The following is an 18,928-nucleotide window of genomic DNA, read 5'->3' on the forward strand; positions in this document are numbered from 1 at the left end:
TGGAAAATATTATTGAAACTAAAAACACAATTCAATGGAAAAAAACCACAACCTGAAATATCATTAGTATGAATACACGTGAATTTATTGAGATAATCAAATGTGAAAGAGTAAATTTATAATAGATATAAATAAACCTCAATATGTTTGTATATCTGTTCCTTATACGTTTAAAAATTTCAGGATCACTCAGCACCAAACTTGACATACTGATACAGGATGACGTGAAGAAGGACATGAGGAGGGTTAGATCCCCCATCTAATTTCGGAAAACTACCAAATCAACACAACGTGACACAGTAATACAGGATGATATGAGAAAGGTCGCGAGAGGGGTTGGACCCTCCTCCAACTAATTTCATATTGATAGAATTCTAGAAAACAGCATGTCGTTTTTTCAGTATTTGTATCTATATATTTTTTATTGGACATTTAATGTTTATTATGTTATGAAAAACAAAATAGAAGCACAATTTCCTCTCCTTTGTTACAAACGAGTTTTATTTCACCCGTCCAATAGACGGATACTTCTATTAGTATTGAATCGAGATGATGGACCTGATGGAAATGTTAGCTGACGGCGTGAAATTCTTTTATATGTAGATTGTATTATGGTGATTTTTTGTAAGGTTATAAATTATATTCCTAAAGGTAACGCAGTAAACATCTCGAAACATGTTGAGTGTGTCATACTGTTTCCAGTCTGTGACGGATTTACTATTATATATCTATTTTAATATCAATGTTTGTTTAAGTTAAATTCATATTTAGAAATGTACACAACTTATACTGTTAAATCTGTATTGCGAAATTCCCGTCTATTCACTATGCTGTAGAAGATTTTCGAGTGTAAGAATCAACAATATACGTGTGTCCGTAAACACCAATGTATCGTCAGTATTGCTGCGAAAGCTGAAATTTCGTGAAACTCTCCTCACGCCTATAAATATAACCAACGCGACGCGCCAAAAGAAAGTATGTGTTACTAGTTTGCTACAGTTGGTATACTATAAACCTCGGAAGCTATAATTGTGATTAACGCTTATTAATCTGAAAACTTCAGATATTTGACCAGGATCATCTATACATTTCGAACATTACAAACCATTTAACTTCAGTGGATTCACATCGGACATTAGTATTTTGACGAGGACATTATATAACTTCAGCGGAAGTTCCAGACCAGATAGAAGACTAAATATTGTTTGTAAGTTCGTAAATCTTTTGTACATAGATCATTACTTGTAATAACTGTTATTGTATTATTGTTTGTATATTAAAATATATTTCTATTTAAAAAAGAAACTGTGTGTATCAATCTTGTTGGCAAATATCATAAATTGGATACATATCGGCATTTATCTAACTACTAAATCTAAATTACAATTTAACTCAGTTTTAGTCAATTTGAAATTGTAATATGTAACATAATAAGTCCCATCGGGTTTTTCTTTTATCTTGTACACTAAATTATTTGGTGTTTTATTGTATTTTTGAGACTGGAAACACTCCTTTTTAGAAATGTGTGAAATAAATCGTTGTTTATTGAAAACTGAGTTTTTAACATTGAGCATTTACATATGAGCCAATGAATTTTAATTATACTATGTATTCTAAACAGTAATATAACATCTTAAGCTGTTAAATCTTACTATCGATATATTTATAAACCTAAGAATATTCTCCCCAAACTTGCAATCGCAGATAAAACAAAGCATCAAAGCTTTGAGATTAGTGAAACATGAGACTGAGAGAGAATTATGTAGTAGTAAAGCGAATAATAGACGCACAGCAGTGTGCACAGCTTTGAGATTAGTGAAACATGAAACTGAGAGAGAATTATGTAGTAGTAAACCGAATAAAGGACGCACAGCAGTGTGCACAGCTTTGAGATTAGTGAAACATGAAACTGAGAGAGAATTATGTAGTAGTAAAGCGAATAATAGACGCACAGCAGTGTGCACAGCTTTGAGATTAGTGAAACATGAAACTGAGAGAGAATTATGTAGTAGTAAACCGAATAAAGGACGCACAGCAGTGTCAAATAATAAGCTGATAGTTATGACTAATCTTAAACCTAAAACGAAGCAGGATTTTGCCGTTTTAGTAAAAGGTACTGGATTCGTTAACCTAACATGTTGAAATAATTTGTTTGGTTGTTTCAGAGCAAGGCCACATTGGGCCACCTGCCATGTCCACCGCTAGAAATCAAAACCCGGATTTTAGCGTTGTAAGTCCTTAAGCTTACAATTGTCCCGCTGTGAAACAGTTGCTGAACTAAAGCAAGTAAAATGAGCAATACAAAACTGTATAACCAATTTTCAAATATAGGACAATTCATATTACCACTGCATTTCTAACTTTTATAATATATTTTTGAGACATTTTCTTATATGTAGATATTAATTGCTTCAAAATAAATATTTCGTTGTTACGTATTGAAATTTAATATATCATGAAGTTGTCAAGTCCTTGGCATGTACCCATCTCCAGGTGACTATGTTCTTTGGAGTACATTTCTTTTAACATTGTTTATGTGATTGTCGGAATCAGATAGACAATACTATACTTCATTAAATTCTCCACGTAAAGGCAAAAGTAGGCTTGTTTCATATGTCCCTTTAAATTCTCATTGATTTTTCATTATTTAACTAGTTGAAGTACCCGTTCCCTGGATGAAAGTTATGTAAATGACTATACTTCATTAAACTCTCCATAAATTAGTTGTTGTTGTTGTTTTTCCAAATATTAAGTTGTTGTTTTTCAAAAATTAAGTGATTTGCTATTTATAATGTTAAACTAAAGTGGTGTTCCTGGTTTTAATGTCATTTACATGGGCCACGCTTTTAACTGCTAAACACCCACTAGTTTGTGTTTTTAATCATTCAGGTGAAACAGACGAAAGGTGGAGGCAGCTATTTTCGATTCTGTTTATGGTAGTTGTTACAGATAAGAATTTTTTACTATTTTCTTGGTTTGGTTAGTTTTTTTTGTCAATCTAAACTAAATTTAGCGTGCACTCTAGGCGTTCGGATCTAATCCCCATGTTACTTCCCGAGGGCGTTGAACAGTTTTTTTTTCATTTCGCGCAAAGCTACACGAGGGCTATCTGTGTTAGTCATCTCTAATTTAGCAGTAATAGACTAGAGGGAAGGCAGCTAGTCATCACAACCCACCGCCAATTCTTGAACAACTCTTTTATCAACGAATAGGGGGATTGACCGTCACATTATAATGCCCCCACGGCTGAAAGAGCGAGCATGTTTGGTGGGACGAGGATTCGAACCCGCGATCAGCAGATTTCGAGTCGAGCTCCCTAACCACCTGGCCATGCCGGGCCTGACTATTTTCTTTTCAATTTATCTAGATATAATTGGTTAGGAACAGGGAAATTAGCTTAACTTTTAGTTATCTAATACATGTACTCCATTCATATTTAGGTTAGAGAGTATGTGAAGTAAACCTTCAAAATATCACCTCCATGTTCTCGACAAGTTATGAAGATGACATGTATTTCATGGAGGTGAAGAAAGTTGAAATATGCAATCAAAATTGAGTAAATGTTCCTGTTTGTAAAAACGTACAGCATCTATTTTACTTCATTAAATTCTCCACGTAATAGCAAAAGTAGACTTTTTTTCATATGTCCATTTTAATCCTCATTGATTTTTCATTATTTAACTAGCTGGAGTACCAGTTCCCTGGATGAAAGTTATGTAAATTCATGATTAATGAAAGGTTATCTTAGGACATGAAAAGTTACTTTCCTTATATATAATTATAAAAAACACCCATAAAAACTGCAAAACACAAAATGTGAAACTGTAAGTTTGCATTTATCTCTCCCTGGACACAATGAACCTTCATACCAATTTTGGTGAAGATCCATCTACAGAGGGCGAAGTAGTGGTAAAAACGCCTATAGAAACCGCAAAATGAAAAACTGAAAATTGTATGTACCTCCCCATGGACCTAATGAACCTCCATATCAATTTTGTTGAAGATCCATCCCCACCCTGCGAAGTAATTACATGGACATACAACAGCCAGTACTATTATATTTGTATAGATTCTATATCTATTACATATTAAATTTAACGCATTTGTATTTTTGGGTAATCTATAGTAGGCACTCTATATTAGTTACACCCTAATGGATTTAAATTGCTTCAAATATTTATTCTACCAATTTTTTTTTATATTACATTCATGATGAATCCTGGCAAAAGCGAAGAAACTATTAGACAATGAGACACAAAAAACGAAAAGCATAGATGAAGTGTAAGGAAGGATTTAAAAAGGACCCTGTGCTTTATGAAAAAGATAAAACACCAGAAGGGAAAGGTACTATAAACAGAAGAATAACAGAAGTGCAAGGTACCATAAACAAAAAATACCAGAAGTGAAAAGTACCATAAACAGAAAAATAACGGAAAAGAAAGGTATCATAAACAAAAAAAAAAGAACAGAAGTAGTGACATATTGTATTTACAAAGGGAACTTCATCTGTAAAACGTGTTCAATACCTTCAGGAATATATCTCTTTCTTTAACATCAGGCTCTAGACATTAAATTAACACCTCAGGAGTCAATTACAAAAAAAACCTTCAAAAGTTCTTACATACAAGAAGAAGCATATTCTGATTTGGAGATTCTCTAAAGAAGTTAAAATTGAAATGATGAGCAGTGTGAGATCACGTGATTAAGAAGTTTTATAGATCTCTAAATGAGAATGTTTTAAATCTTTATCATTATAAATATTTTAAACGTTTCTTATTTATCTATTTCACTTATTGTTTTCATAATGAGATCTAGGTTAAAAAGTGTTTCTCTATCAAATACCTGATGTATTATTATTTATAAGTATAAAAAGGCACGTTCTTTAGTCAAGCTTATTACATTGTTACAAGAAATGTAACATTGTGTAGTGTCTGCGCTAAGTTCCTGATTTCTTATTATAAATAACAACTGTAATAAAATTATAAATTCATTTTCAAATTCCTGATTTCATTGTGAATATTAATGTTAAAACTTTATGTTTATATCTAGATTTAAATTGATAAACTTGAAAATTATTATCACCACATATTTCGATTTTTTATTAATTTCCATTTCAGCATATTGTGTTCTTGCTCAGCACAGATTTATCTTATAATTTTTTAGTTTAGGGATTAGACAGGATATGTTATGAAGAAAAGCAAAGGGAATTTAACAAGGCTAATAAAATTCTTACTTGTTAATATTTATTAAGTGAGCATAATATCACCTTCATTTTATTAAGAATGATTTTAACTAGTGAGATATATACAAAATACAATTAAAAAATATATTAAAGTATGTGTATATTTCATACCTTAAGTGGGTTTAGAAGTATTGTCGAAAAACCCTACTACCAAGAACGTATGAATTAATACACACTTAAAGAAAAAATGTGCAAAATGCTTATCCAGTTGATGAGGTAACTATTGTATTGTCTCAGAATCTTAACTGGGTAGCTGACAGTGCGTAATAGTCGCACGATTTTACATGTTAAGGTGTGATCCTTTCTTCGTGTATCATAAGAAAAAATGAATACTTAAAGTCAGTCACATTTATACAGAGTAGTTGTGAGCACACTGCAACAGCAAGGGCTTACGTCATCACTGAATGTTCTCCAATGCACACACACATCAGCAGACAGTAGCAGTATTTCAACTGAGTATCCATCAGCATTCATCACGACAGTGAATCAATACTTATACAGAGTATTTGTGAGCACATGGCAGCAGCAAGGGCTTACGTCATCACTGAATGTTCTCTAATATACTTACATCAGCAGACAAGATCAGAAAGTCAATTAAGTATCCACATCCATCTCATTTTTCTAGTCCATGATCAACAATGGCAGCGGGATATATTTAAATTTTCAAGAAGTCGTCTAACTCAACTCGAAGAAACCCCGACTTTGCGTCTCAGTTTTTCACACCATCGTAGAGAAGTTGTTGTCTGTGCCATTACGTACCATAAAACAGAAACTAACAAAGATGAAGTTGTGCGTTGACAATAGAAACATTATATTCTCTCAGTTTCACAATAAAAATCTTATATCACACTTATTCAGTAAACAACAAAGTATAACATTCGGTCTCGAAGAATGTACCACATAACCCGATGTAAACAATAGAAATTCATCAAAATGATTTCTAAGAAGAAAGTGCATTAATACAGCAAGGTTTTAGTTTTATAGCATAACAATCTGTCCTGTTTTCTTTAACAAATGTTTTAATAGATAAACAACATATATGAAATTTTCCGAGTCCAAACTACAATTATGTAAATCCTTCTTAGTGATGTTTTTGTTACAATTCACCAAAAGAAAATAATGTTTAGTAGACATGTACGCATATCGACCATCATCTGACTTGTACACAAAATGAACTTTAATTATGCATTTTTATTTCCCGAAAAGGGGGCCAAAGGCTACGTGGAGGGGTCGACTGCTTTAACACTATACAGTAGTGTGTTGTCTGTCATTCAGTCAGTAGACACTAAAATGATGTCACATAAAGACGCTTGATGCTGCAATTTGTACTGTCGTGACGTCAGTGAAACGAGCGCATGCCATGAATCACGAGAAGAATTAGGCTACATCACAGCATTACATTAAGTTTAAAAGCAAGAAATAATACTATTCGTTACTCATAATTCTGGTTTTATTTACTCTCGAAACAGAACACTTTCGGTTAACCTGCGGAAGTACATCTAGTTTGTAGCATGTGTATTCTGGTACGTTCATTTGTACGTTTTTTATTAAAATAGAAAACTCCTAGTGGCTTTTATTATTCTTTTTGTTTTTATGTACTTTTCTGAATTAATGTAATACCATCTTTTTTATCTGTTATTCTAAACGAACTTGAAACAAAGTTCAACTGACTACGTTTCAATGAGAGGTGTGAATTTTGTTATCGTAGGTGGCGTATTTTTATTGTCTTTAGATATTCATACGCTGAATAAGATTCAAATAGCCTATACTGGTATCCGTTTGCATGCATATCTATGCAGTAAGGTTTTTTGTTTTTTTCCTGAAGCATTTCTTTCCTAGAATTAGCTCACAGCTAATGTTTGGTTGCTTTAAGTTCAACAGTTTATTGCATTAGATATAGTGCTGACAAAACGGAACTGGTCTAAGTACTCTGGGTGTAGATCTATATAAAAAAAGTAAGCCTTTTTTGTTTCTTAAAGTTTTGAAGATCGATTCGAGAGAATATTAAGCTAATCGACAAAAAAAGTAATAAGATTATAACGCCCATGTCAAAAATGTAATGTTTCATCTGGGTGAGAGAAAAATCGTATTTCATTCAACTCATTTTAATTTCATGCCTAGTGAAACGACTGGCTGTTACGTAGCGACGTAGGAGGTTCTTGCACTATGAAATAAAAGCAGCAAATCTCCTATAAAATGTTCAGGAAACAGGAAAAAAAAGTTTCGATTGCGTAAAAAAGAAATAGAAAAATGCATTTAAATTTTTATTTTATGATTTTATTTTACATCATCGTTTTGTTTATGTAAGATTAATGAATGGAATTAAAAATGTTAGAAAGAATGTAAAAATATAGAAATAAAAATGATAATAAAATAATTAGATAACAATAAGTACTTTTGAGAAAATAATAACGAAAAAATCGTGTGTATTTTTCTTGAGATTTTCTTTTTTTGTGTGAATAATACTTTTTTTTCGTTATCTGTAACCCAAAGGAATATTATCTTAGATTCTTGTCCCTGAATTATACAAATGTCTCCAAATTTCCTAGATTAAACATTTTTGAGTGCTGAAGTTTCCAAAAGTTAATTTAATCCGGGAGAATGAATCAATAGATGTTTGTTTGTAAAGAACGAGCAACATTATAGTGAAAAACTAAACTTTCATAAGCAACTGAGACCTTCCGAGAGGAACTCCATCAGTGCCTGATCGTGATCTTTGAAATGGGAAGACACTTGATGAATGCGATCCAAGTAGGAATATATTAACACTAGATGTTAGCAAAAAAAATGCAAAATCGATACATAATATCGATCACTAAGGTGAAACCAACAGTAGAAAATTATCTAAATATTATGTTTTCTTGTTTAGAATAATGATACAAATTTGTTTACGAATTCTTAAAGTGGAATAATTCATTGTTGTATCAAAGTTGACAGTTGTAAAACTTTTTGTGCCTATTTAATTTGGTAAAACACTCAATCCACGATCCTCCTGGATGCACCAGAATCACAACAGTAAAATATGAAAGTTACTGTTGTCATTGTTTTAAACGGTCTAGGCCAACAGCTACTTGGAAATCTGTTATTTTAAGAAAGTTTTGAGACAATCCTCTTTAATTTGTTTAATTTTTCCATTGCAAAGAAATATATATATATTATTTTCCAATCACAGTAAATTTATCGAACTACGGACTATATATATTAACACTGTGTGAGGAAATTGCGATTGAATGCTACTAGTATTTTGTAACCTGTGATTTACCCTATACTACAAACATGCTCCAGTAATGTAAAATTTGATTATTTCCTAATTGATGAAAATTACAATAAATAAACAATTACAATAATTTACTAATAGTTGCATCTTTGTTTGTTTGTAATTAAGCACAAAGCTACACAATGGGCTATCTGTGCTCTGCCCACCACGAGTATCGAAACCCGGATTCTAGCGTTGTAAGTCCGCACACATTCCGCTGTGCTACTGGGGAGCATAGCTGCATGTTAATAAAACTTGGGTTCATTTCATTGATGATTATAAGGTAATTGGCATGACGTATACTACCAGTTGGTATGTGTTATAGTATTTATCATGCATTCTAAGACCTCGTTAAAACTGTTGCAGATCGCAATTGAGGATATAAAACATGAGGGCATTACGAATAATCGTCAGTTTAATTCGTCATCTAAAACTAACATAATTAATCTATGACATATATTCAACCATCTTTACCGCATCAAACCGGAAAACGATTTTTTCCACTGGTCCAACTCATCTTGAATTCAAAGCTCCTAACTCAATGGAGATAGGTCTTTCTAACTGTTCATTCGATATAAATTCACTAGGAGATAATTCCCTAGAGAACTACGGCAAAAGAACACAAATTTAGTGGCCAAACGAAAGAAAAAAATCGAAATTTAAGATGAGCAACAATAGATAGATGTTGTCAGTATCCATCTATTAGGGAGAGGCTACAATGTAACCAAGAAACTGCTTCAGCTAAGTCTGATACAGTTGACGAAATAAACTGTCTTTCAGAGTTCCCTGACTTTCCTTTGACAAATTGAAACATGGGATAAATACATAGGTGTTGCACACTGAGAGTACATAATCTCGCAAAACCTTCTGTCCTGAAGTTTAGATTAGGTAATTTTCTAACGTTTATCTTTACCTCACATTTTAGTGTGCTCGCTATCTCAACATTTAACATAGTCGAGTAGAAGCTCTTATTTCATCGTTTTTAGAAATTTAACATTTAGGTTTATATTTATATATTTATACGACGGCACAGTTGTTATTGTTTGTTAATAAGTACAAAACTACACAAAGGGCTATCTGTGCTCCGCCCATCACAACCCGGTTTCTAGAGGTATAAGTCTGTAGACATGCCGCTATGCCACTGGAGGGCACGACGGGACAGTAGGCATAGCCATCCTGGTTCTACAAAAAACAATATACTTGTGTCTTTTATGTCAACTGAAACTACTTTATAGTTTCGACGTTATTTAAAACATACAAAAATAGCTCAAATTCATATTTGTATTCGATATTATTACTTTCAACTAAGGGTTTGTTTGTTTGTTTTGAATTTCGCGCAAAGCTACACGAGGGCTAGCCGTCCCTAATTTAGCAGTGTAAGACTAGAGGGAAGGCAGCTAGTCATCACCACACACCGCCAACTCTTGGGCTACTCTTTTACCAACGAATAGTGGGATTGATCGAACATTATAACGCCCCACGGCTGAAAGGGCGAGCATGTTTGGTTGGACGGGGATACGAACCTCAACTAAGAGAGAGAGAAAAAACAACACTTTTCAATAATAGATAATATTCCATAGTTTATGTGTCAAAAGTCACAGTTCAGCATCGAGAACTGTAGTAATTTCGTTATTACAGAACACACCATTTTTGTTTTAAAAAACACCCCAGCTTGAGATTTGACAGCTGTATTTGACAGATATAGTAGAGGTCGGAAGAAATGATGTTATACTTTTCAGACTCGTACAAACAACGTGCGTGCTTCAACTACATGTAGTACAACCTTGATCATTGCTCAGAATGCTGATTCACACGTAAACAAAGCTACATTTTCACCAAAAGAAAAACAAATGCGTTTCCTTCATTGCCATTACTCATTTGTTTGGGTCTTTGTTATAGTTCGTTCAAACCTACAAGAGAGCTATCTGTGGTAACCGTCCCTAATTTTGAAGTGATAGAGAGAGGGGACGCTAGTGAACACCACCCTTATTTGTTTCCATTACCGAATCTAATTTATTAAAAATATTTCTTTTTCAGCCATCCTGAATGTTAACGTAGAGAATCATTTATTATTAGATTCTACAAGATTCTGTCTTCCTAATTCAGGACTAGCCCCCAGAATGGCCTCTGCTTACTTTAATAAATAGATTATGAAGGAACAAGGTCATCCACTTCACGTTTTTAGAAAGGGGATTTCTATTTAGGATTTATAAAGTTATTTTCCTCTTCCACTAACTATATAGCGTATATTGGCGAAACCATTTTGAATACAAGGGAACATTATATCAAAAACATCAAACTAGAGTGTCATAATGAGCACAAGATGGCCCGGCATGGTCAGGTGGTTAGGGCGCTCGACTCACAATCTGAGGATCGTTGGTTCGACTCCCACCAAACATGCTCGCCCTTTCAGCCGTGGGTGCATTATAATGTGACGGTCAATCCCACCATTAGTTCGCTAGTTGGAAATACGTTTTTACAATATCACGTCCACATTAGCATAGCTAGTTTTTTGTTTTTTTTTTCAAGAACAAACTTTTAGCTCATAGCTCCATCTCTTGACCGTTTTGAGATTTAATTATGGCTGCGGCTATTGAGGATTCTCTTTTGTTACAGTGTCACATCCACGTTAGCGTGACTACTTACTTGTGCATACATTTTTACAATGTCATAATAACCATATTAGCATCGCTAATTGTGCATACACTTCTAGAATGTCATAATGACTACATTAGCATTGCTAGTTGTACCTATATTAATTTAGTGTTATAATAACCGAATTAATATCGTTAGTTGTACTTACATTTTTACAGTGCCATAATGACGATATTAAATCGATAAAACTATGTATAAATTTCTACAGAACAAAGACCGTATTCAATGGTTATAATTATATATACCTTACTACAGTTGCAGAATGACCGTATATTGATATCGACGGTTCTATATGCCTTTGATCCTATATCATAAGGGCCTTACTTAGATCACTAGTTGTATATACATTTATATAAGACCATAATTACCATATTAACATTATTAAGTAGTTGTATGTGCACCTTTACAGCGGCATAATGACAGTATGAACACCGTTAGTTGTATATGCACCTTTGCAACAGCACAATGACAGTATGAACATCGTTAGTTGTATATACACCTTTACAACGGCATAATGACAGTATGAACACCGTTAGTTGCATATACACCTTTACAACGGCATAATGACAGTATGAACATCGTTAGTTGTATATACACCCTTACAACGGCATAATGACAGTATGAACACCGTTAGTTGCATATACACCTTTACAACAGCACAATGACAGTATGAGCACCGTTAGTTGTATATGCACCTTTACAACGGCATAATGACAGTATGAACGCCGTTAGTTGTATATGCACCTTTACAACGGCATAATGACAGTATGAACGCCGTTAGTTGTATATGCACAGCTCAACCATTTCCTTGACGTAGTGTAACTATTTAGATTGGTTGTTTGTCCGATTAATATAGAACTCAACCATTTCCTTGACGTAGTGTAACTATTTAGATAATGTATATGGATTGACGATGTTCATACGATAATAATGACATAGTGGAAATGTAGAAATAGTTCGAAATATAATATGGCGCTTGGTATACAGATTGGTTGTTTGCCCGATTAATATAGAAATAGTTACACTACGTCAAGGAAATGGTTGAGCTCTATATTAATCTGGCAAACAACCAATCTAATATTCTTTACCTAATTAACATAATACTAAATATAAATAATCTCGAAACTCATTGTAAGTCCTGTCTAGACGATTACGTATACAATTAACGTATATCTTTATATGACTGACTTACTTAAGTTAATTTAACTATTACTTACCGAAAATTAATATAAGTAGGTCAGAAATGGCGAGTGAGAACAAATAGTAGTTGGTTGGAGTTTGAAAATGAGAATTTCTGGTTATAGCGAGACATACTACAATGTTCCCAATGATTCCACTCACAAATATCAAGACGTAAACAATGGTAATAGGTATAATGATGACCGAAGATATTTGCTGAGGTCCCATCCGGACTTCCAAGTACTGTTTCTCCGTTAAGTTGGAGAAACTGGAGATATTATGATCACCCATTCTTTAAAAACGTTCCAAGAAAGTTTATATAGCTTTCAAAGATTTCAGATTACAACAGGCATGTAAATCTCGTGTCTGCTAAGCAGAAGTTGTATAATGAATGATTTATTCCTATTTTGAAAAATAAAAGTTCGAGTATTTATTGCATAATTTTTAATTAGTTGCTCCAGTAAATACGCTCTATCTTTAATTGTGTTGATTAACACTTCACACTACGCCTTCACTTTACTAGGAAATTACGGAGTTAAAATTCCAAAACAAAAGAAGACTCTTTAACCAGATTGCTTTGGCTTCAAAAACCAAATATAATTGTGAATTGGTAATTACAGTTTTTTCATCTTTTTTAAACTCAAAAGCTGATGCCAATTCATACACGGTATTAATCGTGAAACCTTTTTCTTTTTTCAAGCTTCTTGCATTAGCATCAACGTTTTAAAAATATAGCAGCTCAAAATCTTGAACGATTTAAAAACAACTTGGACCACACGACAACCATTGATTTGTGGTCTGTAAGTCGTAAGACTATTGTAAAAACTTCAAGCCCCCAACTAGACACCTAGGAATAATAAATTAAATTCTGCCACAGCAAGGCTCTTAACAGCTCCAATAAAATTGGCTCACTATGGAAGTCTATCCTACTTTTTTCCTGCTGCTTTTACTAGACCTTCATACAGAAGTGAACACATTCGCTTCTACCTGTGATTAACGGTTGACGCAGAAAATAAACGCGAACTCCGTACTGTAGCTGAGTGCTGGATAGAAGGCTGTAGCACGCAGTCAAACACCAGCTACTTCTGAGTTGACGCGCTTCTCTGAATCTCAACAGTACGTCAGTTCCGCCAATCACAGAGAAAGCAATTCAGCAGACTTTTGTTTTTGCTTCTATGATGATATTCTACACAACTGACAACATATATTTAATGTGCTAACGCCACGTCGGTATTGGTATAGCAAAAAAGTATTATATAACTAACAAAAATAATTATCATTTGTTTACTAAAATCAGTAATAGCATTTTAATGATTTAAAACATAAAATTTTACAAATATATCTTTCTCATTTTTATTCGATATTCGTTTACTTTGTTTGGCAATATAATTTGTATTACTTATTCTTGAAAGTTAGATTGTTGATAAAAAAAATGTCCTTATTTTCAACATTTTATTTCATTCAACTAGCGAATTAAAAAAACAAATAATGTACAAGCTATAAATGAACAAAGAATTAGTAGAACTAATTGTACCGTGATATTCAGTTTACTGTTGCAATGCTGCAAAACAAGTGCGTACATAAAGCTATAGTTATAATTATTATAATCAGATGACATCAAATATTACTATAGCAGAGATACAGTTTTAGTTAATTATCATCTATGTGATGTACCTATTCAACGGGCTCGCCATGGCCAGGTGGTTAGGGAGCTCGACTCGCAATCTGCGGGTCGCGGGTTCGAATCCCCATCCCACCAAACATGCTAGCCATTTCAGCCGTGTGGGCGTTATAATGTCAATCCCACTATTCGTTGGTAAAAGAGTAACCCAAGAGTTGGCGGTGGGTGGTGATAATTAGCTGCCTTCCCTCTAGTCATTCTTGCTAAATTAGAGATGGATAGTGCAGATAGCCCTCGTGTAGCTTTGCGCGAAATTCAAAACAAACAAACGAATAGCGGGATTGACCGTTACATTATAACGCCCCCACAGATAGATATGATCAACATACTATACTGATCCAACAATTTAAAAACCTAAAATAAAAAGATTAATGTTTGTTTATTTGTTGTTAAGCGCAAAGTTACACAATTAGCTATCTGTGATATGCCAACCACGATTATCGAAAAAGTTTAACAATTATGAGATAATCAGTTCTTATGGCGTATAACATCTATATTGGCGAATACTGATCTGTAAATTAGCAAAGAAAGATGTGTTAAAAAGTATTATTACATATCTACAAATCATGCTTCGCCAGCGGCTAGGTGTTTTATATACCATAATAATTAGTAGCACTTAAATGACTAATATAAATTACGTTTCTACCGAGGCTTTGTGTGTTGTAAACCTAATCGATCTGATGTGTACTGGTGTTTATCGGAAGGCCTCGTTGGCAACGGTGTGCACCACGCAAAGTGTGCTTTTGAGATGCAATTCTTCTTGTTGGAAACCCGTACAGAACGGATAAACAAAGACGTTACAAAAATAACCTAGTATGGCTTGGTGGTTAGGGCAATCGACTCGCAATCTGAGAGCGTTATAATCTCACAATTCGTTGCTAAAGAGAAGCCCAAGAGTTGGCGGTGAATGGTGTTCAATATTCGTCTTCCCTCTAGTCTATGACTTCAAAAATTAGGGACGGCTAGCGCAGAAGCCCTCGAATAGTTTTGTATGAAATTAAAAAACACACAAAGGATCGTGATAAAAATCATCTTCAGTCTTGTTGTGAATTATTACCAAAATATCTACCGAGCTACAGGCCAGGCTTCGCCAACCAAGGCAAATAAAATTACTTTTAGCTCACTGACAGCCAAATGCTTACATAAATACTGCGTGTGTTTGGAAAAAAAAATATTTTCTTTCCCATACGTTGAATGTAAGTAAATTGCAGCCGACAAATGATCGTGTTAACACCAATATCCATCTGTTTCTAGAAGATGTTGTCCTATAAGGGATAACTTGGGGCCACATTGTGCAATCCCGTCATATCTTGTTAATTAAAGGGTTTAAAAAGTGCCTTGCTAGCACTGGCTTAGTTTATAAAGTGCTCACTTAGTATGCGAGAATTTGAGTGATGCAAAAGTTAGATTATTAAAACGTATTATTCTACCCCTAGCATGAACTGTTTGCTATGGTTGGCCTAAAGCGCATCACGTAGTGTGAAACATTTTCAGTTTTGCTTTGAAAAGCTGGTCAACAAGTAGCATCAATGATGCTCGGTTGTCAAGGCCGTTCCCATTCCCGTGTGACATCACAGCAGAACTTTAGAGACGACAATTGTTTGCAATACAGTGAAAACACGCTGATCCATTTAGGCCTAATTTACAAATAGCATCGAAAATCACGCCACCATTCTAGCCATATTTTATTCTGAAGCTAGACAGGGACAGACTATATAAGTTTATTGGTACGGTAATATAACGATGGGCTGTTATATTTTGAAAATTCACCAAATTCTAAATCTTATTAATTTATTATTGATGCTTAAAATGAGGTCATAATCGTCAATGAAATGATAAACCTTGAAGTTTACATTTAGGCCTGGTAATATAATCTACATATACTATGTAACAGCGCTAATTGATCAATTTTAGTAAAACAAAAGAGGGGAGGGATGTACAACAAAATATTATTGCTGGTAACAAATCACCTGTTATCCTCATAACCAGTCAATAATTGTTCAATGTTTGCAAGTAAGCTCAGATGAACTGTCCTTTCACATCTTGCATATAGTTCTGACCTAATATCCATCTGTGACTTCCATCTTTTAAAACAAAACCCTTTGATTTTTGAGCACCCTTCACACATATATGTTGATCTTAATCTGAGTAATAGTAACTCGTTAGTATCTGTTTTGAAAAACGAACGAGACGAGTATCAAAACTTACGTATTATAATATATATATATATATGTTCGGAAGATGTTTGTTTTTGAATTTCGCGCAAAGCTACACGAGGGCTATCTGCGCTAGCCGTCTCTAATTTAGCAGTGTAAGACTAGAGGGAAGGCAGTTAGTCATCACCACCCACCGCCAACTCTTGGGCTACTCTTTTTACCAACGAATAGTGGGATTGACCGTCACATTATAACGCCCCCACGGCTGAAAGGGCGAGCATGTTTGGTGGGATGCGGATTCGAACCCGCGACCCTCAGATTGTGAATCGAGCGCCTTATCCACCTGGCCATGCCGGGCCGCTCGCCGTGAGAAGAAACATTGGATGGAGATTAGACTATTCAGAGTTTATCTCTTCTTTCGTTTAATCATGAGAAGTAGTGTGAACACTTTTCAGTTTAGTTTTGTAATTGCAGTAAACTTTTATTAGTTGTATTTTCTGTTTTTTTTTAGACAATAAGATAAATATTGTTGTAAAGTGGAGCTAGATATTGTCCCCTTTGGTAGTATTTAATTTGTAAAGTGGAGCTAGATATTGTCCCCTTTGGTAGTATTTAATTTAACAGAGTGGTTGAAAAGATTGTATTTACACAAAATTTTACTGTGTTCTGAAGACGCTTTAATAATAACTTTGTAGGATGAAGAGATTATCATCACTACTCCTTTTCATCTTATATCAATAATATTTCCTACTTCTAGCTTCCAAAATTAAGAGTTTTCAGTCTGCATTAGGTTTATTTTTATCGTTGTAGTTTCTATTTAATGTGAAAGTTCAGATCGTGGGTTTTGATTTGAAAAGAATTCTTGTAGTGTACTTCATCGGGACTTCGTTCACCAAAATATTTCCTTTAGGTTAGGAATGCCGCATGATGACCATTACAAATGTAAGAACCACCAAGATGATCAGAATGACGCCAATCACTTGATGAGTCGTGTTTTGGATTACTCCAGAGATCCTTGGGGATGGTCAAGCTGTAGTCGCTGGTACCTCACTGAATTTTTGGAGTAAGCTATTATGTTTTGACATATGTGTTGATGTTTACTCCCAGGAGATTAAGAATAGTAATAAATCAGCTGAAAATGCTTTAAATATGTTTTTGTGCTTTTCTGCAATAATATATTGATTTGTTGATTGATAAATTTCTATTCGGAATATCTGTTAGTGCAGTCAAAAACAGGGACACTTTTTAACAAAGCTGTACAGGACAGACAATTATAAGAAAGAAGAAGAATAAATTAACAGCACCACTGCTATATATTCTTCAGAACCTTCATAAACATAGGCTCACTGTATTAAATAACAGCCCATAATACGTATAATTTACATATTACCACTGTAACAAGCCTACAGTAATGTTTTTCGATTTTCTTGTGTTCATGGTTCTTGATGACGTTACAATATTTGGCAAACTTGTAAAATTGGTGAATTGAAAATAAGTTTTTTTCCAAAATGATGCCTAAAATATAAACATTTTCGATTTTATAGCACTGAAAAAAAAACATTGTAAACTCAGGTGATTTGGAAATGCATTTTAAAACATCACTATAAATTAGAAAGAAAAGAACAGTTACATATAAAAAGTATAATTTTGAGAAATGGGGATACCATTGATCCTCAATGCTTACAAGTGTCAACCAGAACAACTAATTAAAAGTTGGTATTGGTTTGGCTTTTGGATAGAAAAGTATAGAATACTAGTTACCTATAAACTTCGGGAACTATTACTATAATTATGGTTTGCTTCAGAAGTTACTCAGAAATTTCTGGAAAAGAAAATATATGTATATACAAAGCTTGTTATATCAAATAGTTGAAACAAATGGTGCTGTAAAAAATAGTTTGAACACCAGTAAATGTTACAGCTAACATTTATAGTGAGACTTCATTCAGTTATAATCCTTAAAATCTAACATTGGTTTGGCTTGAATATACAAAACTCAGAATATTTATACAACTTAAAAAAAGTAAATTCCAAGTATATTAATTGAAATACTGGAAACATACAACTGTTGCCGTTTTTCTATTAATACTTTCCTTTACTAAAAGATGTTTTTTTTGTCTCATTCCCGATGGCTTTACAAAATACGCAGGATACAATGCTCACATTTTTGTTTTTTACAGTGTAACGTTCCTACTTGAAAGTAGCAGTATTTTATACATGTAGTTATGGATGTCGTTAAATTTTTGGATAATATTGTTCTCTTTCAGTAGCCAAGCAACCATTTTGAGAAATTCTTAAGATCTCCATGTAGGGTTGCAGGGATGAAAGCTGATGGACCAACAGTGATATGCCTCACTGCAGTAAATCGTGTTCGTACTCTAAACAAACAAGAGCCAGGCGTCGTGGTATTTTCATTTTGGACCTGTCTCATTGCAGTAGATCCTGTTCTGGACAAACAAGAGCCAGGCTTCGTGGTCTTTTCAGTTTTGGACATGTCTTACTGCAATAGATCCTGTTCTGGACAAACAAGAGCCAGACGACGTGGTCTTTTCAGTTAGGACCTGTCTCACTGCAGTGAATCCTGTTCTGGACATACAAGAGCCAGACGACGTGGTCTTTTCAGTTTGGACCTGTCTTACTGCAGTGAATCCTGTTCTGGACAAACAAGAGCCAGACGACGTGGTCTTTTCAGTTAGGACCTGTCTCACTGCAGTGAATCCTGTTCTGGACAAACAAGAGCCAGACGACGTGGTCTTTTC

At 34.1% G+C, this 18,928-nt stretch overlaps 1 protein-coding gene across 1 annotated transcript in view; it reads right to left on the reverse strand.

The window, feature by feature from the left end:
• The window catches only part of LOC106457810 (neuropeptides capa receptor-like), a 61,387-nt gene extending 48,723 nt beyond the window's left edge, over positions 1-12,664 (reverse strand). Inside the window, exon 1 of the mRNA XM_013917260.2 lies at positions 12,371-12,664. Coding sequence (XP_013772714.1) covers positions 12,371-12,623 — 253 coding nt within the window. The 5' untranslated portion in view covers positions 12,624-12,664. The remainder of the gene's footprint in view (positions 1-12,370) is intronic.
• Between the last annotated feature and the right edge of the window lie 6,264 nt (positions 12,665-18,928).

This window comes from Limulus polyphemus, unplaced genomic scaffold (assembly GCF_000517525.1).
Source record: "Limulus polyphemus unplaced genomic scaffold, Limulus_polyphemus-2.1.2 Scaffold376, whole genome shotgun sequence".
NCBI classification, from domain to species: domain Eukaryota; kingdom Metazoa; phylum Arthropoda; class Merostomata; order Xiphosura; family Limulidae; genus Limulus; species Limulus polyphemus.